General features: G+C 38.7%; 1 protein-coding gene across 1 annotated transcript in view; it reads right to left on the bottom strand.

Moving 5' to 3' along the window:
- LOC122987428 (CD82 antigen-like) overlaps positions 1-24,036 on the bottom strand; it is a 39,622-nt gene that overhangs the window by 3,072 nt on the left and 12,514 nt on the right. Inside the window, exons 2-7 of the mRNA XM_044359321.1 lie at positions 18,008-18,080; positions 14,994-15,066; positions 7,688-7,809; positions 5,935-6,009; positions 1,102-1,200; positions 35-208 (exon numbers count right to left, since the gene is read on the bottom strand). Of these exons, the coding sequence (XP_044215256.1) occupies positions 35-208; positions 1,102-1,200; positions 5,935-6,009; positions 7,688-7,809; positions 14,994-15,066; positions 18,008-18,070 (606 nt within the window). The 5' untranslated portion in view covers positions 18,071-18,080. The remainder of the gene's footprint in view (positions 1-34; positions 209-1,101; positions 1,201-5,934; positions 6,010-7,687; positions 7,810-14,993; positions 15,067-18,007; positions 18,081-24,036) is intronic.

The raw sequence follows: 24,036 nt of genomic DNA, 5'->3' as shown, positions 1-24,036 counted from the left end.
ATGTCAGGTGAGAGTAACAGAAAACACGGTTTACCGTGTCGTATACGGGCCAGTCAGGTGTCTGAGCCTCACAGAATCCACTGTCGGAGAAGTTTCCGGTGGTGACGGAGATGTTCTGGCAGGAGCAGGGAAACAGCAGCCCAGAGCTGTTGATGATAACCATGTTCCCGTTCCAGTCCAGACGACCGTTCCAGCCGCAGCACTCCATCTGCACACAGACGGCAGGACGGAGGTCAGCAGGGAGAATCAGTAGCATCATGAATGAAAAGATCAGAGAGACTGTCAGCAGCAGCCCACAAAAAAAAAAAAACACTTTTCAAGGATGTTTCAGTTTGAGCAGCTCTTCAGACAGGAATGAAAACGCCTCGTCAATTATGGGTTAAGTCAATTTGTCGACTTAAGAGGCAGAAAAATTGGTCTCTGCATCAATTTTCCTGTCAGATGTTAGATTGAGAGTTTGGCAGGAAGATTTTTGAATGACAGATCAGCTCAGCCCACTAACTGAAACTGATGCCGAATATAGACACCAGGACTGGATAACTGTCTATTGTTGTCTTCAAAGTTCACAATCAAAGAATTAAAAGGAAAACTCATTTATCTTTCAGCATTTTAAAATGAATATTGAATTGAACGAATCATTCTGTTTTCTGGTACCACTGTCTGATAAGTCACCCTTTACAAAAAAAAACCCTTAACCTGTGCATGTAATCCATTACAAATACCTTAATATATTACAATCCATTAATAAATCCCCTTAAAATCCATTAAAATATCTTAATTTCATCATCAAAGGTAAAAAAAAAAATGGATGGATTTGGTTTCATACAGATGTGTATTACAGTACGTCTATGTGAGAATAAGGGGTGATATTTTTTACTGAAATCAATTGGGCTGAAAGGGTTAATTTGTATTGGAAACATGTTAAGGGTGGAAAATAAAGAATTTCAGCACTCAAAAACTCTTTTTGCAGTAACGATTGAAACATCAACTGACAGAAACACTTCAGTATGAGACACTTAGTTCATGTTTGTATTTGTAGTTATTTAAAAGCAGCTTTCATTTCAGATAAAAACAGATTTAAAGAGCATGAATCTGACTCACATTCCTCTGGATGAAGTCCCAGGCCTGCTCTGTGGTGGAGTTGTTTCCTGGATACTTGTCCAGCACTTTGGTGACGATCTTGGACATCTCATCATTTAACTGAAAGAAAACAGGTTGTAGTGTTGATAAAATATCTAATCAAACATGGCAGATTTACTCTAGCTGGTTCAAACTGAAGCAGAAAGTTGTGTCCTCTTGAATTGAAAATGTTTCCTCGAGGAAAAATATTGTATTCCCAGAACTGTAGGACTCCAGTTTAAGAGAACACACAGAGACAACAGGAGCGAAAGTGCAACTGCTGGTGTGTCATGTTCATTAGTCTCTTGTGGTGAATAAATATGGACTGCAAAAACACTCCAGTGTTCAAACCCGCACACATAAATTAGATGGAAAATTACACTGTATTCAATCTGAACACACATCAGTGATAGAGTGCAGAAGAAGAAGCTGTAGGTTTAGTTTTTTGTCTCATCATTGACTTAAAGGAATAGTTTGATATGTGCATATGTGTGATGTAGCATCTGTAGGAATATATGTATGTATGCGCCCGTGTGTGTATGAATCTATGTACTTATACCTTGTTTTACTTCTTTAATATGTTTTAATTAAAGGGCACCTATCATGCACATTTCCAGGTGTATATTTATATTCTGGGGCTCTACTGGAATATCTTTGCATGATTTACAGTTCAAAAAACTCCTTATTCATCTTATGCTGGCTCTTTATGCAGCCCCTCAGTTCAGCCTCTGTCTGAAACAGGCTGTTTTAGCTCCTGTCTCTTTAAGACCCGCCTCCTGATGAACTCCACTCCAGAGGCTATGTCAATAAACAATCATAGTGGGATTTCACTTCTTTTTCTCCTTCTTTACTCAAAATGGAAACTTCTGAAACACATCCGTACATGTTCAAGTCTGAATCCGATCTGAAATATAAGAGTGGACAACGTGAACAACGTTAGCTACCAAGGCTACAGAATGGACGGCCGTTTGTGGGGAAGTGCAAACGATCTGATGTCAGTTCGATGGGGAAGTAGTGGTAACTTTACAAACTATGTGTTGAGGGCAGGTTGAAGCCCTGGGTTTTGACTTGCAGGGAGGATTTTTACACACGTTCACCTCAAGTTTTGGAACTTTGACTATGTTTAACACCTGACGTCATAACTGTATAAAAAAACAAAAACCATGATTATGTTCCCTTTAATGTTCTTGATCTTTTTAGCACTGCTCTGTTTTAATGGTTTAATTTTCCTAACTTTTGTCTTTGTTTACCTTGTTTGTATCGACTTGTGAAGCACTTACATACATAAAGTTTCATTATTGTTATTATTTTGGGAAATAAGCTTATTCTATTCTATTTGCTGAGAGTTAGATGAGAGGATTGATACCACTCTCGAATGTTTACGGTAAACATGAAGCTACCACCAGCAGCTGGTTAGCTTAGCTTAGCATAAAGACTAGAAACTGAGGGAAACAGCTAGCCTAGCTTTGTCAAAACATAAAGAAATCACCTTCCAGCAACATACAGACACGAGATTGATTTTCTTGTAACAAAACACCATAAAGTTTCCTGAAAAAGAAACACATCTGTAGGATAAATTAACATCACAGTATTACAGCAGTTTAAATCAGTGTCATGTTTCACTTGCATTCCTGAATAATGTCCTATTTTTTCTTGACTTTGGTATGTCAAGTGAATCATGAGCCATGCATTCTTGCTGTGAAGATTTTGGCAGCCAGATCTGCGATCAGTGGTCAGATTTCCAGCATGTTCAGAACATTAAGTAGTTTCAACCAGAAGCCAAACACAGAAGTGTTGTTTCTGAATGGATCCAAACCACTGGAGACGCAGGAAATCTGTGTGTAATTGTTGTTAAATCTTTTCTCTAAGAGATCCGAGGATCCAGACGCTCAAGGTCTCCAGTGAACACAGATCTGCGTACTGTCCTGGAAAAGCAGATATTCCCTCGTTACAGAGCAGAAGGAGGGGAGGTTTGCCTTGAAACTCAATTTGGCAGAGAGTGAGCAGAGGCTGAGAAGAGCCAAGAGCTTCCAACAAATGTTCAGATACAATAAACAGAGATCTGTCTGCAGTCCGCAGAACTGAGTTCCTCTTTTTTTTACAGCCTTTTCTATTCAGATACTTGAAGCAAAGACATGAAGCCATGAACTCAAAGTCCATTTCAGCAGAGCCAAGACGACTTCTGCTCCAAGTCTGTCGGGTTTTCTCTCTTCTTCTTCTTTTGTTGCTTGAGCAAATCAGTAAAATATAAACAGACATGCTACTAGAGCTGAAACGATTAGTCGATTAATCGATTAGTTGCAAACTATTAAATTAATCTCCAACAATTTTGATAATTAATTACTTGTTTTGAGTCATTTTTTTAAGTCCAAATGTCAAATGTGAATATTTTCTGGTTTCTTTAGTTCTCTGTGACGGTAAACTGAATATCTTTGGGTTGTGGACTGTTGGTCGGGACAAAACAAGACATTTGAGGACGTTAGCTTGAGCTTCTGGAAACAGCGACGGACATTTTTCATCATTATCTGACATTTTATAGACCAAACAACTAATCAATTAACTGAGAAAATAATAAATAGATTAATTGATAATGAAAATAATCTTTAGTTGTGGACGTTCATGTCATCGTCCAGCTCATAAACTATTTCACAGTGTGATACTGTGACAGCAGCAGCACAGATAACAACAGACAGTCCAGGAATAAACTGGAATAAACAGAACTGTGTCCGACTCAGTTAGATATGCTGTTACTTTGTTGGAAGTTGAGGTGAAAGTACTTTTCAATTCAATTCAAAGAACTTTATTCCCCTGCAGGACAATTTAAAATACATACAGGAAAGAATGACAATAAATAAAAATGAAAAAGCATAAAGCGCATAATAACGGAGTACAAAGTAGAAACTATAAGTGCAACAACTAAAGTGCATGTTGTATATTATATATTAATAGAGCACTGGGCTCATCAGTCAGCAGTGCAGGGTGGGGATAAGATGATTCCCCGAGACGAAGGGGGCAGAGTTCAAAAGACAACTGGCCTCAGGACGTCAGCCAGAGACATTACACGAGCGCGATGTGGAAACTTGAAGCCTCCGGTGCACAAACACTGAGAATAGACTTTACAGTGAAGGAGGAGACGTCTTGTGTCACGACGTTCAACGTTTGGAATGAAAAATATGCATATTCATAGCTTCTGGATTTTTGAATGAGGAAGAAGGAGATGTCAGGTATTTGTACTTTTTTTGTGACAAAAAAACATCACATACAAATTATTACTCAAAGCAGAGTATTTTTATGTCTTAAAACATGTCTGGAGGGGATCTTTAAGAAAAAAATAATTAAAAAATATTAAAATAACCACAAAAGAAGTAAAATTACTGACATATTCCGATACAGTAGCTACTCAAGAGTAATTTTCCACTTAAACATCTCTGCTGCCTTTTGTTTATATGTAAATACTTCATATTAAACACTAGAGGGCGGCGCGACACCAAACGCTGTCAGTTTCAATTTCAGTTTATTGGTGTATGACATTGACCAGATGTCACCTTATCAGATGATGCTTATCAGATGCTGTATTCTCAGTTAAAGTCGTATGCTTGTTATGAAACCCAGGAAGGTTAGAATCAGTTTCTATTGATAGCACATGTTGTTGTTCCTTCTTGTTGTTGTTACATTGCTTCTGATGGCACGTTATGACAAACGGCCAGTGTGAGCGCCAACCAATCAGAGGATGAAGGTGTATTATTAACAGGTGTGCTGCAAACCACCACATTCCATCTGTTAAAACTCACTGCACACAGTCAACATTTACATTCATTAATGCAGATTCTAGGTGAGACTAAAAAGGGGGAAATTCCCATAATGAATGTTGCGGTTTTTGGGAACAAATGTTTCACAAGTTTGAGGAGGTCATGTGACCTGACATGACCGCATCCACCACAGATATGAGATGAGAAAGATTATTTTCATATGTCAAACATCTTGTTCTTGTTAATGTTTCTTTGTCTTTTAACATCTTGGGACCATGTTTGAAATAAGTGTTTTCACTCTTACGTGACATCCATTGGATTTGCTGACACAGAGGTACAAAGATGCAGATTATTACTTAATATATTATATAATATATAGTTTTATATATAGTTTTACATCACCATTCTTTGCATTTGTCACAAACGATCACTGAACCAGATGGTTTTTCTTCTTTGCTGCTCTGTTTTCTGATTTATAAACACAACTAATAACATATTTTATTGATAATACAAGTTGGAATTATTAGCTGGTTACACAATAAAGAGCCCAAGCCATGAGGACTGTGTGTAATAGTGTAACTAACTGAGTTTCCACTCTTCTGCACTCTGTGTTTTAGATAAAGAAATATTGTATCAGCACGTTTTGAATGGCCACATTCAGGCAACTTATGTTTTGATATCATATTGTTATAAACACATAATGAAAATACAAATATCGACACAGTCTCATGACTATTTGAACAGAAACATGAGCAGCTGATTCGGGTGTTGTGTAGGAGAAATGATCTAATTAGCGCCGGTATGAAAATAGCGCTCAGTGTTTGTCAGACTGCTGCAGAAGAAAGTCTCTCTGGTGTTCTTTCAGCTCTGCCAGCGTTTGTGCATTATTTTATAAAATCAATCAGATATCTACGTAAATGTGGGCGCGAGGTGATTACTAGCAGCAGATGTCAATGTACACAAGGCGTCACATCTCCACTTCTGGTGAAGACAGGAAGCTGAGGGCGCTTTCTTGTTGCTGAAAAACCCATAAGTTCAGTGGGATGGAGGAAGTGACATCACTCACCAACGCCTTCTGGAAGTAGATGAGAGTGCCGGCTGTGATCTGAGCGAGGAGGATCAGCAGGAGGCAGGTGAAGTACTGAAGAGGAGGGAGGAAGGATAGTGAGGTCAACAATAGATGACAAACACACTCATGAAGACACATTTTAAAAACAGTGTGTTGGGGCTGCTACTAACTATTGATTATCTTTCTGATTAATCATATGTAAAACCTATAAAACCTCAGAAGATAGTAGAAGTAGTACGTCAATATATTACTTTGTCATGTGCTCATGGTTCAAGCTTTTTCATATCTATAAACATGTTTAATTAACATGGTTAATTAATAATCAAACTGGTTTAACAGCCTACTTGAGTCTTTTGTTTGACTTGTAAGATTCATGTTTTATTGTCAGTATTCATCATCCCTGTGTGTCCTGGTCATATTTAGGTTGAGGTGGGCGTCTCTTCTGATTGGCTGCTGACAACGTTTAGTTTAGTCGACTTCGTTAACATTCAGCACCAGAGCTGAGAGTGTCAGAGGAGCAACAGAAACCAGCCTGTCATGATGTTTTCTTGCGTTACTCTGTGTACAATGACGCAGATAAAACAACAGGCAGATGATTCAACTGACAACATCGACTCTGTGAAATCACTTCATCACTACTTCCTGTGACAGTAAGTGATGGAAAATCCAGATTACTGTCAGATCCTTTACTAAAGTAAAAGTATAAATACTGTAGTCTTAAAAATATTCCAGTACAAGTAAAACTCCTCCTTCAGAATTATATTACAGTATATTATATTTTTGTTTTTATCAAATTAGCTGGTAAAAGCATTTTTAATGTTGTAGTGTATCGTTGTGGTGCCAATTTTAGACAGTATTTAATAGTAATAGTACTGCTTCATATTATATACAGTGCATCATGTTTTTTTTGATAATGATAATAATGAAACACTATTTACTGAATAAAAGCACCTTTCACACACTGATGCAGCTCAAAGTGCATAACACATTTTAAAAAGAAAAGAAAAGAGTGGACAATTTAAACAACAGTTAGAATATTCAAATATATTATTTTATATAAAATCTTAACTGATAAAAGTAACTTGTAACTTTAAGTGTCAAATAAATGTAGTAGAGTAGAAGTATAAAGCATCGAATGGAAATACTCTACTATACTACTGCTACTACTACTATAATATTTAGTGGATACATTTACACACTTAGCACTTGAACACTCAAATAAAATGGCAGACAGTAGATGTAGTGCACTATATAGAAAATAGGGAGTGATTTTGGACACAACCAGCTTCTCAACTCATTCCTAGAAAATAGTAAAAAAAAAAGTGCATTACAATTTCTTAGAGCCGGTGATTAGTCCAAAACCGTAAAATATTCAATTTACTATCATGTAAAACAAGGAAAAGCAAATTCTCACATTTGAGAACCCAGAACTGTCAACTGTTTGGTATTTAAGCTTGAAAGAAGCGATTAAAATGAGAACATTGAATGTCAAAATAGTTGCATATAACTTCAGTTATCAACTAATTGATTAACAGACTGATTGTTGCTGCTTTTAAGTGTTTCCTTTAAATTTTTATCCAGTGATTTCAAGCTTTGCTGTTGCCATCAGTGATAAACACAGAACTAGTTTTAACCTCTGAGGCAGTAAATGCTCCCATCGTACGATGTCTGCATAATCCATCATCATGTCTAAAGGGTGTTTCCATACATACATAAATAAATACAAACATGCAGTATTCTCCTCACTCACCAGGCCGAGCAGACAGCGGATCTCATAAATGGCCCCCAAGCAGCCGAGGAAGCCCATGAGCATGGAGAAAGCTCCGACTCCAATCAGGATGTAGCAAGCGACCTTTACAGCTGTAGAGTTATCTGCAGAGAAACGAGGAGAGCAGATCAGAAACCGCGCTGTCTCAAACATCAGCAGAACCGCAACGATTAGCCCATTAGTCAGTTGACAGAAGATTAATCGCCTATTAAATATTTTTAAAATCACTTAATCGTTTTGAGTCAGTTTTAAGGAAAAAAGATTCTCATTCCAGCTTGTCACATGTGAATATTTTCTGGTTTCTTCAGTCTTTTATGACAGTAAACTGAATATCTTTGGGTTGTGGACTGTTGGTCGGGACAAAACTAAATATTTTAGGTTGTAAATTGGGCTTTTGGAAACAATCATCAACATTTTTCACCATTTTATATGTCAAACAACGAATCTATTAAACAGGAAAATAACTGACAGATAATTCAATAATGAAAATAATCGTTAGTTGCAGCCCTAAACATCAGTAGTTTGTCTGCGTCATACACACAGCATAGAGGTGTGCAGAGCATGTTTCTATAAATACATCCAGGCTGTTAAACAATACAGATGAGATTTCAGGTTTTGAAAACTCAGCTTTAATTTTATTATCATCCTGAAGGAAATGTGGTCAGCAGCCAGACATTAAAAACACAGAACAAAGAAATGTACTGAGGACAACAAACAGCAACGATTCAGAGCCAAAAATCATAAAAACATAACTGCTAATATAAAATACACGCACTTGCCAGTTCATTAGGTACACTTAAATAAAACTAATGTAGTATAATAAAACATCCCTGCAATAAATAAAACAACAGTGACTTCTGTACAACATTAAGCCAGCATTAAAGGAGAATACCATCTATTTTACACACACAAGTGCATTTCCAGGTGTTGGGAGATGCTAACACTAACTCCAGAGGGAGCTGTGTGAAATCTGATAAATTGCCTCAAGTGATGTCATGTGAGTCAGCGTCGGTTGGGGCTGAAGGCTACAAGTCAGAAAAGTTAAAAATAAATTTGGGGGTTTGGAGTTACAAAAGACCTCTGTAGCTCCTCATCTCTGCTGCAGGCTAGCAGCTCCAGGCTACATTAACCGTTACTAGCATAACACACCTCAATCTCCAGTTGCATTGTGGGTAGGTTTTGACAAGTTTTTGGAAAAAGATTAAATAAAAATCTGGTTCTGCTGCATTGATTTTAATCCCTTTTTATTTAAAACTGTGCTAGCTGCACTAGCATAACACCCCTCAATCACCAGCTGCATTGTGGGTAATGTAGGCACCAGGTTTTCAGAAGGTTTTGGAAAAAGAACGTGGAATAAAAAGATGATATCTAGTTCTGCTGCATTGATTTTGATCCCTTTTTTTTATCTAAAACTGTGCATTGTATGTCTGATCATGTTACAGCAGTGAAATGCTAAATCTTTGGAGTTCTCCTTTTAAATAAGTTCGTCCTGGATGCAGGTCTGCTTGGAAAACAATCTACAAGGCTGGCACAGGTTTGATCAGCAATAACTCCTGGAACATAACTGGCAGTGTTCATGGGTGGGAAGCCAATGAGAGATTGTATCCTTGTTGCTACTGCTATTTTTGGCTCAGTCTTAGCGGATTACAATTATTGAGATAATGATGGTGGAAATGGTTTTGATAAAGATAAATGTTGCTGTTATTATGGCTATTCAGTTATTCTATTTCATTTATTAACTGTTTATCTTACTTTCCTCCTATTTTTAAATGTATTTTAATATATTAAAGGTTAACATCGTCTGCTCTTCTCTTTGTTTTGCAAAGCACTTTGAGCTGCATTTTTATGTATAATAGGTGCTATATATGTAAAGTTGTTTTTTATTATCTTATTTTACAGGTGAAAAGATGCGGCTGGTGAGATATTTCAGCAGGCGCATGGCTCCAGGCCACACCAAACTGCGTAGAAATGCCTACTTCAGGGATCATACTTTAAGATCTTTGTGTCCATCAATAACAAACTATATCTACTTTATTGTTTCTAAGTCATCAGCAATTTCTGACACAGAAAAACCTCCTCACGATGTGATTTAGAGTGTGGAGATAAAGAAAGGAATTTGCTGGAGTGTGCACTTCTACATTGGCAAATGAGGGCTTCCATGTGACACATCACAGCCTGAATAATCTGCAAAACATCTGAAAAATAAGACTCCTTCTACTGTACATCTTGCCTCATCTGAGTCGAAAAGTCTGTTCAGAGTGTCATCAGACCTCACCGCAAAAACACACACTATATTTTATCTCAACAGCTCAAAACTAAACAAAAGTCTACGTCAACAACCTTCGCCAAATTACATATAATTCCAGAGAGTCATTTAGGGTAGACAGAGTTTTGCGGGTGATTGGCAGGCACAGTAAAAACATACAAAGTGCAGCAAAAGAATCTATAAATCTGCTGTCTCAATCTATGAAAGATGTCAGAATCTGTAAATCTATACTTCATACCTACTACAACATTAATATCATAGTTTTCATGGTCTTTTAGTATTTGAAATCCTACATGTAAAATGTATCTGAATGGATCTGGTGGATGTAAGTCCAATATTCACTCTCTTTTAGCTCTGTTTTTGCTCTCTACCAAATCCTGAGGGAAATATCTGGCTCTTTAGCTGCCAAATGCTCCACTATGTTCACCAGCTAGTCTACAGCTAACTGTGTCTGTTTGCCATTTGGTGCTGAGCAGGTAGTGTACAGTGGCTTTTAAGGGATTTTTCTCTGCAAGCAGCTGCCTGCTGCGGCCCAAAATGAAGCTATGAGAGCGCTGAGAGTGAACCAAAACAGTAAAGTTGCAGCCGGACAGATAAACAATGAGCTAAAACTCACTAGAAAGCTTTGTAAAGCCAAGAGGAGCTGCAGAGTCACTGATAATTATCTGTAGGTTCATCACTATCTGAAAGATCGACTGTGACTGTCAATGTTCAGACTGTCAACAGTCACATTTTCAGGAATTAAAATGCGGGATGGGTTGGGCTGCGTGGGTGGATGAACTGTATGTATTGTTAGTTTTTGTTTTGTTCTTAATTTTCTTTCCTTTTCATTTGTTTTTTGCTCTTTTTTTCTGCAACTATCTGTCATTTAGTTGTATTAATATACGCTTGTCCCGTTATGTATGAATGGGATACAACTAATCAAAAAATAAAAAGTTGGTCATGAAAAACATTCATATCGTGGTACATCATCAGTATCTTTTTTCTGTTAGACCTACGTATATCTTTGAATTCATCTGAAGGATTATTTCATAAAGAAAAACTTTTGTAGAATCCTCTAAACTCCATGACGTAAACAGAACTCTACAAACTTTGGGGAAACTGATACAAGACGAGCTCATGTATGATCATTACAAATTAATGAAATCAGAAACCAACGTGTGGCATAATGCAGGAAGCTAAAATAAAAAGCTACAGTTCAAACCCCAGATTGGGATTTGGGGAACCCTCTTCACTGATGGAGCATGACGCATCAAGGACCGACAGTTTTGTTTTAACATCGAACCTGCAGAAATACAGAATCACAGCATCTGAGATCTACATTCAGAGTTGAACAAAAGCAAGTCGAGGTTGTGTACATGCAGCATGCTGGAAGGAACACGTAACTGTGTTGATGTCTGCCAACAGACCCTTTTAAAGACTGAAAACCCCCCCGCACAGAGTCCTTGTGGCCTCAAGGAAACATGGGATACCCCTGGGATCAGTGAACCAGGGCACGCAGCTCGCAGCTCAAAACCAAGACAAAGGAAAACCAGCGGAGTTTATGATGGAAAATTAGGCTGGGGGGGGGGGGGGGGGGTTGACGCAGGAAATGAAAGCCTGCCTGTGTTTCGGTGCCTTTACACACATGCTCACGTGTGCCGTGTCAACCTGCAGGGCGACCAGCGCAGCCCACAACCCCAGACTAAAGCCGAAATACTGCATGCTGAATTACGATCTGTGAACCTCGACATGTAATGCCAACAGACCATGAATACATCGATCCCACAAAACAACACGCACAAGTTTCCATTACGCCTCACTTTGGCTAACACCGCCGAGTCACCCTCAGGATCAGCTTTCTTGTTTAAAGCTTACATACCAGGACTTCAACATTCTGGTTTTCTCAAAAAAGATGATATTTAAAAAACACAAACACAAAGTCATCTTAAATTCATAATTGCACACAGGGGCCCTGTGTGTTGTGTAGCAGGATGCGATCAGGCTCAGTGTGACCATCTGCTCTGCTGATGATAGATAGAACGACACATTATCAATTTATGCAAGATTTGATTTGCTGTAAGGAAATGAGGGCTCCAACTATGTAGGCAGATGATGGTACAGTATTTAAGTGAAAAATGTTAAAGTAGGGGGCACCTTCATGAAATCAGAGAAATTTAAATATAAATTTCTCCCTTTTGGTTTCTGATTTTCTCAAAAGAAAAAATGCAGGAGTGAAACTAAACTCATTAGACGCTACAAACGAAAGTAAAGTAATAAATAATTAAATAAAATATTAAAATTACATTGAAAACTCTATTCACAAAATTGAATAATAATAGTTGTGAAATATGATATAAAACTTGAAATGAAATATTAAAATCCTGACTGTGCTGTGGACAAAGAAATGAAGTGTATGAAATATATGAAGGTGACAAGAACAAAAATGCAAGAATGCAATGCACAATGTTAGTTGTTAGTTGTAGTTGTGTTCCCAGAACCTATTTATGAGATCATGACTGACACCAATGATGGCCAAAACTACCAAAAAACAAGATTGAAGTTGTAATGAACCAGATGACGAGGATGATATCAGACGGGTAAAAGCAGGAACCACGTCTGGTTTGCTTCACTCTGACTCAGCTCAGACTTTGTACAATCAGGTTTCAGCAGCACAAGGCTGATTTCATCTCTCACATGCTGCACCAGGCCGCTCATTGATTCACCCTCAAAACCTCTGCGATCATCTGTGAGCCTAGAACGGGCCACCGGCTCGGCTTATAAAATGTTCCATTGAGCATCAATACTTGTCATTTATGTCCAGACACAAAGCTAATCTGTCAGCTGCACTTTAACCCTCCGTTACGTGTGGTTTGTGTCGTATGACCGCATCCCTGACCTCCATGAAATCCCCGGACTCACGCTCCCTCCACTCGGTCAGACCGGTGATGTGGCTCTGTGTGTGTGTGTGTGTTTGTGTGTGTGTGTGTGTGTGTGTGTGAGATGAGTAAGGCAGTGAGCGCACTGGGCTGATGTGATGCATGCTGATGCTGGACGGAGCAGAAAGGGCCCAGTGTCTGAGGGGAGGACACCTGCAGAGTGGCCACGGTCGAGGGACAAATGTCCTCAGTGACGCTCCCTGTTGTGAGAGCACACACACACACACACACACACACACACACACACACACAGGCTATCTCTCCATTACACTTGCTCAGTGTCTGTCTCTATATTTCTGGCTGTCTCTCCTTCAGCATCAACTCTTCTTCAGTCGTCTCTGTGCCTTTCTGTCTCGCTGACACTGCTCGTCTCATTCTCTCTCTCTTCCTCTCTGATTCTCTTCCTCTAATACACTTACTTTCACTTGTTCAGACAGAGATACAGCAGGGAGTTTAACATTTGGGGAAAATGTTTCTAGAGTCAGGATGAGGTTAGCCTAGCTTAGCATAAATACTAGAGGCAGGGGGACCAGCTAGCTCAGCTCTGTCCAAAGTTCAAAAATACACCTAGCAGCACCTCTAAAGCTCACTTATAATACACTGCATGTTGCTTGTTTCATGTGTACACACATAGAAATGTAAAAACGCCTTATGGATAGTTTCGTGCAAACAACAGCTGGATGCAGCAATGGTGCGATTGCCAGGTTTGTTAATATGTGCTGTGGCTGGACACGCTCCAGACGCTCCACAGAAGCACTGGTCAATGGATAATCTGTGCTCTAAATTTAATAATTCCTGCTCTCAATTTTGTAATTTGTGCTAAATTGTTTTATTTTGATCTTGGACTACGATATGTGGATATACTCAGAGTTTTGGCTTGTAAGCGCAACACTGTTATCCAAGAACCCTTCAACACAGACTTTTTCACTCTCAAAAAATCTTTGATGCCCCCTTCGGATGTCATCCAGTTCATAAAAAAATGCTTCAGGGTTCGGGATGCACAATAAGTGCAAAGAACATGGCCTTTGTGTGAGAAAGGAAGACGTACAGCTAATCCTGGCTGCCTCGGATCCAGCTTGGATCAGTAACTGATGTTACACATGGATGCATTACTAAGAACAGGGGAAATGTCTTCTTCATCGCTTTCTTCAAAGTTGCGGGAGACTGGAAGCGTTTGGTGCCTCTACAAGAGGAGAACAGGCAAAATAGATAAATCGAGAAGATGAATTATTAATTTGAGAGCATGGATTATTATTCTTTTCTCCATGGCCTCTCCTGGGCTTCGTAGATCAATGATGACAAAGATGTAAAAGGAAAAATTCCTCTTGTGGCTGAAAGGAATTTTTTTTTTTTTTTTTTTTTTTTTTAAAAAAAACACAGTCCAGAGAACCAGGCAGATGAAAATGGAGGAAATCTGTTGGACACTTGTGTTGAACTGAACAGTCTCATATGGTGGAAAACAAGCAGTGAACACACATCACACCTCAGCCTCCTACACACAGACTTCACTTTCACTGTAACATCGACATGTGTGGGTCTACAGTACGAACTTCATCAGGGTCACTGTGACTGGTCAACAGTTTGAAAGAGTGTCTTATCAGAGGCTTTGGAAAAATGTCTTCATCTTTGGTTCTGTTTGTCTCTCTGTTTCTTTTAAAGACACACACACACACGCAGAGAGGGAGCCTGCGGCCAGAACTTGGCCTGTTTTCAGCCTGTGTAATCATGGCTCCATTTGTATTGGCCTACATGCGCTCTACAAGTGGATTAGTGTAAAGAGTCCAGTGGAAAAAAAATATACTGGCCGTTTTGTTTTATTTGTTCTTCACTAGTCATCGCACTAAAATCCAGAACAAAGTGACGACGGTTCAATCAAAACAACCGACACAGATAACTGACCTCACTGAAGTGATAATTGTTTCAAAACACACAAATAAAAAGAAACAGGTCAAGTGAATTACATTGCCCATCGTTAATCTATCAACAATAAAGAAAATAAACTTATGAGACAGTCTTCAGTTTTACAGTCAAACACAGATCTGCTCCGTTCATTCCTCGGTTTCACTGAAAGGAAAATTACATTAAATCCGATACAGGCACTTACTCAGGACGACTATGAAACTCTGATTGTCCAGGAGGAGCCACAGTCCGAAGCCCATGATGACGCCCCCGAACAGCTGGAGGAGAAACACACGGACGGGTCAGAAAAGTCAGAAATACACTTTAACAGGTTTGTGTTCCTGCGTATGTAAGGTAACAACACAATCAACTCACAGATCGGTTTTATACAGTTTTATATTAACAGCAGTAGTGTGCTTCTTTTAAAGTCCAACTGAAATCACATTTAGTCATCAAAATGGGGAAATATCAGAATACTATTTTATGCCTCAGTTTGCTGGAGGGGCGTGTCGGTGTCTGTGTTTGATTGACAGCAGCTGGCAGACTACCGGTGTATGAATGAAGACAAAGTAAACAAATTTCTGTAGCTACAAGTCATGGACAAACAGTGTGTCGCGAACAGGGATTTCGAAGGACGACAAAACGTCATTTTCAGGTATGTTTACATGCTGTTTAATGTGCTGAGCAGCGAATTAGCTATCTAACCTGCTAATTGACGTTAGCGTCGCACTTTTCCCCGGTAAATGTTTGTTTGGTGGCTCGTTCAACAAGCTAAGGTGCAGGACAAGACGTGTGTTCATGTTTGTAAGTTAGATAAGAAGGAGACTTTAGCAGGAAAGAGTCTTTGGAGTCTTGTGCTGTGTAGCAGGATGCTATCAGGCTCAGTGTGACCGTCTGCTCTGCCAATAATAGGCACGTTGTTGTTTTATGCATTTGATTTGCTGTATGGAAATAAGGACTCCAGCTACGTAAGTGGATCATTGAACAGTATTTAATTGAAAAAATGTAAAAGTAGGGGGCGCCGTCATCAAATCAAAGAATTTGAAACATAAATTTCTACCTTTAGGTTTCTAATTTTCTCAAAGAACAAAGAACAAGCGATTTACAGAGCAGATAAGTTGCAGACAAAAAAACAAGCAGTTTGATTTCAGCCGTTTTTTATCACGGGTGGGGATACAGCAACAGCTGCGCAGACAGAGTACGAATGTTTTTCCACAGCACAGGACGGCAAAGTAAAAAGCACTGTTGATGTGTTGGAGGTGTGCTGTTCTCTGCAGCTCAGCTAACATCTCTCAGTGGCTGTTTCTGCCTGCAAGATTTAAAACTGATCCGTTAATACAGTTGTACAGAAATTTTCCATATCTTGTTGCATAGATTCATCTTCAAATTATTTTCCACAATGAAAGCTTCCCGCTGGTTCACCGAAAACCTTTGATGTGAAGCACTGCCAGGAAATACTCTGCATCTTACCATAGCTCTGATACAGATGAAAGCCTTCAGTAAACAGAAAAATAAAGCTGATATATCAAAGTAGTAGGAGTAAAACTAAACTCCAAACCACAGAAATTCAGTTAGAAGTTACAGAAGTACTGAGAGCTGAAGACAGAGAGATTTCTCTTTAGTCACCAGCACAGACACGTGTTGCAGCAAACAGTTTAACGCAACACAGAGACTGTCCTGAGTTGGCTTCTGTTTTTGTAAACAGAAGTCCAGTAAAAAAAGATGTTTTGAAGTCCTAAAGTCAAGTTTTAAATGAGCAGATTGAAAGTCAAGAGGCAAGTTGTTTAGTTCAGTAACAGACCTGACTGTTAAATATTCAAGGTCTTATTCATTTTTTATTGATTCAGGACTTTACAAGGTCGAAACCTGAAACTGAAATGTTTTGGCTTTCAAGTCTTTAAGCCTAAAGTAAATCCAGTCTCACAGCAGTCAAGTCAAAGTTTCAAGGACTTTGATGTCTGTAAAACAGTCATATCTATCTCAGAATATCTATAGTTTAAAAAGTCCAAAAAGTATTGTTATCAGCCTTATAAAAGACCACCTTGTGTAACTTTAATTTGTAAAATGTCAAGTGCTCCTTCTAATGTTGCTAAAAATAGACAAATTCCTTGTAGAAAATACCGAGGTCCTCAGTGGTAAATACAGCCGTGTTCAGCTCAGTTATTTTTGGTTCTGGCGGGGCTGAAGAGTCTATAAGGACGTCTGACATGTCTTCAAAACAGATGTAAGTGTTGTCAGATGACCTGTTGAGTTTCTCAGAGTCTGATTTCTGTTTATTTTTGAGGAGAGTATAATAAGACTCAAAGGACAATGACAACAACATGAGAAGCACGAGCTGTGGAGATCGTACAGTATATTCCTATAGAGGACGAGTAAGAGAAGAAATCCAAAACACGCACACAGTATCACATCCGTCTGGCAGGTTGCTGAGAAACTCTTAACCTCAAACCAAAGACTTCAATTCCACAACAGAGACAGAGAGGAAATGCGTATCGCCATGGTAACAAGGCGACAAACACTTCATCTACACTGTAATTAAGACTCTGAGAAACAGAACCAGAACATGAATGAAAAGTTCATTGGATTGTCTCGACGCTGCTCTCAAGCTGTTCACAACAGTCTGATCCAACTTTATATTAACTTATATTTCCTTTTATACTTGAACACCGTCAAAACAACGTCATCTTTAATGCTTGAATGCACTGACTGACGGAGGAGGAGCTGCAGCCAAGGTGATTGTTTGTTTGATTTGGGCTGATAACACACGACTATTTAGTATTTGACAATAACAAAACAACAACTGGAAAAAAAAGTCAGACTATCTAATTTATTAAAACTGCATTATTAATATTATAAATTATTGATGTTATTATAAATGTTGAAATAGTTAATATGTGTTACATTTATTTATAGTTCATGTTTTAACACTTAACAGTTGCTGGAAATACACATGAAGTCACTACATTTGGTGAAAACAAATAAGGAAAATATGAAGTAGAGAAGTTTTTTTACTCTGTGTTTGATGTTTTAAGGTGGATTTCTCCTTTAATGACATTTTATCATGAATCATTAATGAAGCTAAATCTCATCTGTTATTAAAAGTTAATCAGTAATGTAATGTAAGTTGTACTTTGTCCCTGCTGGGTTTTATTGTTCTGTTATGATCGTATTGTGTATTTTGTTTGTACTTCAAACCATATAAATAAAATAAATACTCACAAAGAAGATGAGGTTGAAGAGGAACAGGAAGTACTTGGTCGCTGTCATGCAGCCTTTCCCCATGGTGCCGGATCTGTAAACATGAAACATAACAGTCACATTACAAGTTTACATGAACAAGAGACATGCAAATGATGGTTAGAGCAGGAGAGAAGTTATTGTGTGTGGGAGAGATGTGGTTTAGCTGTACCACAAGTCAGAGCACGAGTGTGTAGATTTGTTTGGTGATGAGCTCGATGTGAACACGAGGTGACAGATGCTACAGAACCGAAAGACCTCAGTGTCTAAGCTGGTCTGGCTGATCATGATCAAGGACTAAGGGGGGGCACAAATCTGCAGGATTACACCCGCAAAACCAGCACAATCCCAACCTCAATCTGTGAGCACGGGAGGAGGAGGAGGGTCAATACCCCCTCTGACCTCCCGCGGTTTCTCTGACTTACACAAACCCTCAGATCCAGATACAACTAATTTACAGTATAATGTAGGGCAGGACAAAGGCTGCCTGGAGTCAATATCCTGATATCAATGAGAGCATTTTCCCTCCAGTATCAATAAAAACAGAATACAAAAATCACTTAAAACAATCAAAAAGATTTCACACATGCAAAACAAGAAGTTAAATCTGATTCCAGGATATGGAGGGAATTTGCTTGGAAGTATTAGGCTGCATAAACAAACTATAGTAGCAGGATATCACTTCTTTTTGTCAACTTCTCAAATACATCTGTACATGTTTAAGCTCGAATCAGATCTGGAATATGAGAGCGGACAATATGAACAACACATGGAAAAACCTTAGAAAACAACAACATAAGCTACAGAACAAACGGCTGTTTATGAGCTTCTGCGACGAGCCGACGTCAGCTCGTCAGCAAGGTAGAAGAAAACATCACAAACGGAGCGATTAGAGCAGGCTGAGGCCCTGACTTTTGACTTGCAGGCAGCATTTCTACATACATTCACCTCACGATTTGGAACTTTGACCACGTTTAACAGAGATATCCAATATCATAACAGTATAGAAATAACCAAAAAACACACTGTCAAAAGATGACAAGCCTGCTGCCTGAATGTTTTCCACATACTTGCATGTGAAGGAGATTTTTTTGCGTTGGAGCTCAGCGAATGGGGACACTTTGCCATTTGGGAACCAGATCCAAATGTAACTAGCTATCAGAGCGAAACTGTACAGAAATTATGAATAATTTTGATTTTTTTTTATATCTGAATGCAGACACAAAGTTATTAAATCCAACAAAAAACACCGTAAAATTGCTACTATTTGCTACACTACTATTTGCATTCTGCAATAGGAAAATGTTGATGAATCATATTTACAAAAATCAAGCCTGACATGAACACAGCATCTCTCTCTCTCAGTAATTTTTCCACATTCTCTTCACTTCCCTGTAACCATCCCTGCTCTCCTCCTCTGTACAGTAATGGCCTCTTACTGTCCAATAAATCTATGAAAATCTGGGTGAAATATGGAGGCCAGGCTGGATTTTTCCTCCTGGCAGTGAAGCCCTGTAGCGTGAGCACAGTGCCCGTGTATCCGACCCACATTCCCCATCACTGTAAATGGGTTACTGTTACAACGCTGCCTGTGCCAGTTCAGAGACTGGTAGGGATGGGAGGGGCACCTGCAGGGATGACAGAGGAAGAGAATATGCAATGGGAAAGACATTTTGGCAAATGGTCTCGGTAAAGCCAGATGGAAGGTATTATAGACTATAAACAGAGCAGGCTGAAGCCTTAACAAAGACCAGGTCAGCCTCTGATACTAAACAGCAAGCGTTTGAAAGGAGACACGCCACTTTTTAAGACTGAAACCACAAATTACACTTAATTTCAGTAGGTTCTTTGAGGTTCGTTTTCAAACCTAGAACTTTAAAAATGCTTACTGTAACAACACAGGAGCAGTAAAAATCAGTAGGTAGGGATTTAACCATAGATAAAAAAAGTGAAACAAAAAGTGGCACGAATGCAAGAGACAAGATCTTATGCAGAGTTAAAGGACAAGGCTGGTGATATTCTATAGTTTCGTTTTTGTCAACAAATCCCATGAAAAGACCAAAACCAGCAATGTGTGAGTCCGTCTCTCTTTCACTTTCTAAAGTCTCTACTCTGTCTGTGGCTCTCAGCCCCGAACACATTGGATCCTGAAGATATTAATCTTTAAAAACGCTTCAAAAATGTTTAGTTTCATTTTTGTTAGAGCTGCATTGATTAGTCAATGATACTCTTCCTTGTATAAAATGATGTTCAGTCTTAAGAACAAAATGCCAGCGGGAAGCAACTATTCAGTCCCTTCAGGAAATTGCGATTTTTGCGATCACAGTTATTAATGCAAATTCAAGAAATCTTGACAATATTTGCGGTATGAAATGGCGAAATCAACAGTCGCTTGTGATTTGGACCAACTGTTGCATTTCGTGTTGTGGTCATCACAGCGCACATTCAGCAAGGATTCAGGTGCACATTCAGGTGGAAACATTTTTGTCCTCATAACATTGTAGAAGAGCAGAAATCTTCACTGGACAGTCAGTTTTCTACTGCGAAGCATAAGAAACGTCTACATGAATGAATAATGGATAAATGAATGAATGAACGAATGAATGAACTATGTAGGCAAATCACTGTGACCGAAGCGGCTGCATCAAGGCCCATAGCGGACTGTATTTTTTATGTTAAAGGATTTATTTTAATGGCATTATTGACTGATTTCTTTTGGTGCTAATGTTGAAAAGTTTATTTAATAAAGGCTCATAAATGGAATTCAAGTAAAGTATTTTCTTTTTTAATATAACTTTGAGTCCATGGTTCTAATGTTCAGAAAATAAATGTCAATATTAGCAGTGAAACATAGTAGTTTCTGTGATATGCAGTGTGCTTTTATCCAAGGATGTGATTACATAAGACTCTTCACTTGGTAGCAGTTTAAAATAAATAAATAAATAACATGCATTATTTTCCTTTGCTTGCAATTATTCCCAATTCCCAAAATTTTACTGCAAAAAGAGCAAATAAAACATTAAAAAAGCCGCCGCAAAATCAAACATTTTTGGCCACAATAACCAAAAAAAAACAACCACTAGAGTAGAAATAGAAAGAAGCTTGAGGAGCCATTATGGCTGAACAGTGCTAGCATAGTCCTGGTTTGCTAATGTGTTAGCCGTTAGCTTGCTATGTACAGTAATCAACTGGCGCTGTGAATAGTTCCTGCGTCATAAACTGCTTATTTTGTGAACATGTGTGGGTGAATCTTGTTGTGTCAGTTTTTGATGTGGCCCAACACGTCTCACTGATGACTTTTTAACAGTTTTGGGACAAATATGGCACAGAGCAATAAAATATACCAGGCTACAATAATTAGTAGGACGAATTCACTGTTGGGTTTTGGTCTTTTGGGATTTGTTGACAATAAGAAATGTTTATGCCAAATCATTTCTCCAGATTTATCCTTCAAAACAACATGATGGTGCCTTCAAGGCTCCCTCCCAGCTTTAAATACCAAAACTGAAAGTTGTTAACATGACAAAAGCATTTTTATGTTTCTTGTCCTGTAACAAAGGCTCTGTTGAATTTAAAAAGTGCCACGGAGACACTTTGTGCTGCAGCTGCTGAGAGAACAGCAGCATGTCTGCATCAGGAATGTACATGATGTTTCAATTAATTTATCGGCCAAAAGTTGTTGAATATGGCAACTTTTTAAAAATGTCTTTTAAATAAAAACAATAAAGAAGATGCTATTTATAGCTTCTGCTTGTTCACACCAAAAAAAATGCAAATGTCAAATGTGTAGAAGTCAAAGAACAATTCAATTTTTTTCTGCAAAGAGCTTCTACACAGTCTGGAGCACATATGAAGGCTGTAAATATTATGAATGTGCTGTTGAAAAAGAAAGGTGAAGTCTAAAAATGATTCTTGGACACAAACTGAAGCTCTACAGGTAGAATCAGTCCGGTCAGAGGGGTTTTTTTTTTTGACCCAGTTCACACAGACTTAGAAACTGGGTTGTCTGTCCTCTCTGACCTTCCTGAGTCCCAGTTAGCACACAGAGCTCAGTATTGACCGCTGTGTGTTGAAGTGATGCAGCCGGTCAGTCGGTCAGCTCACAAATACAGAAACTACTTCAACACAAGTGAGAGACTGAGAGCTTCTCCAGAACACACAGAGAGAAGCTGGCCTCTCTCATTTACCACAACACATTTCCTAATTTGAAGCTCTCCTGAGCTGCCAAGAAACCTCCCAGGTGTTGCGCTAATTATACGACATGTGTAACTGAATTTCACTTTCAAGATGAGCAAGAGGGAAGTGTGAGCCAGCGCTGCTGTCAACACCGCTGTAGTCAAGTCTGGGCAGTTTCTTGACTCCAAAAAAAGAAAAACAAAACATTCAGTGTCCTCCAAACTGTTATCCTACTGTTCATAGTGTGAATCATCTCTGATCTCACTTTAGTCACTCAGTAAAGTCCTCTGGATGATGACATTTCTGGCACAACTTCACCTACTTTTCTAAACTTTTCTAATAAACATTTTTATTTAGAAAGGTTTCAAATGTATGAGAAAGAATGTACTTCAGAGCACAAATCAAATGTTTGGACACACCTTCCCTTTCACTAGAATGAGAAAGTGTGTCCAGACTTGACTGACGCTGTAGGTGACATCAAATGAGGTTTAACGAACTTCACTAACCGTCTTCTAAACTTCATAATTAGAGAAGTCACACCCAGCTGAACACACCTATGAACCTTCAGTTTATTGCCTCTATATTTTCTCTTATTTGTTGTGGTCACAGTCAGCAGTGAAGTTCTTCTTCTTCTGCACAGCATCAAATTGAACACGACTGTTATCGAGGGCTTGATCACCCGCGCAGGTTTTAGTTGGGTCGAGCTACTCTGAGGCTCCATTTACACTCATCATTCAAGCGTTTTATGTCCGAAGAATATCGAGATGCGATTTAATAAATGTGGAGGTTGGCAGTAACGCAGCTGAGGCTAAAAACAGAAAAGCATTGAGTGTGTTGGATACGCCGCCGCCACCAACTTGTCCTGGTGGCCACTAACGGTACTGCAGAAAAGAAATTGCAGTATTGCTTTCCCAATTCCTGCAATTTTACCGCAAAAAGAGCACATAAAACATTGCAAATTGTATTGCAATTTTTCAGAAAAGCTGCTGCAAAATCAAACATTTTTGCCCGCAATAATAAATAAAAACTGTGAAGTCCTGGAGGGACTGATAACTGTCCTGGTAAACCCCATTTTCTTTTTGACACATTCAGTCTCCTTGATGCTTCGTTTAGCTCTTTAGTTGATTTAACTATGTACTTTTGCAACGCAGGACAAAGCCATTTGCTACACTCCAGCCTGAGCTCACGTCTACAGCGTGTGCCTTTAATCTGTGGAGACTTTCAAAGTTTATATCTTTATTTTTTCTAAATAAACGACTATTATAAAAGATTCTGTAAAACTGTTGGCAGGACACATTTGCCTGCAAACAAGGTAATTTTTTTTGCTCTGAGGAGGGGCAAACAGACATACAGAGGACTGGAAGAGTTTATTTATTATGATTCAGAATGAAATTTAAAAAGCAGCTATATAATATGAACGTACTTCAGCTTTTTAGGTTCACAGGAAGCTTTGGTTGTTGAATTTCTCCAGAATACAAAGACTCCACAGTTATCTGGGTTTTATATCTCCAGCTTCTGTCACATATTCCATTACACAAACATTCAACCGGTGTCCAAGACGGCATCGATGCATTAAAAACAAACAAAAGAACACAGCAGGTGAACGTGTGGACAAAGATGATTCACTGAACGGAGGAAACACCGTTGTCTCTTTCCAAGAACACCTGGAGGGTGAAAGTTATATTTTCCTCCTGCAAGGTGTGATTCAACTTTCAGTTCTCTTCTTTCCTTTGTGTCGATATGTTTTAGAGGTTTTACAACACAAAGCTGCTGTAACTGATGGTGGAGAGACAGATTCAGGTTTTACATGTTTGACTTTTATAGTTCAGACGTCA

Source organism: Thunnus albacares, chromosome 1 (genome assembly GCF_914725855.1).
Source record: "Thunnus albacares chromosome 1, fThuAlb1.1, whole genome shotgun sequence".
Taxonomy (NCBI): domain Eukaryota; kingdom Metazoa; phylum Chordata; class Actinopteri; order Scombriformes; family Scombridae; genus Thunnus; species Thunnus albacares.
This window is presented reverse-complemented; position numbering and strand designations above follow the sequence as displayed.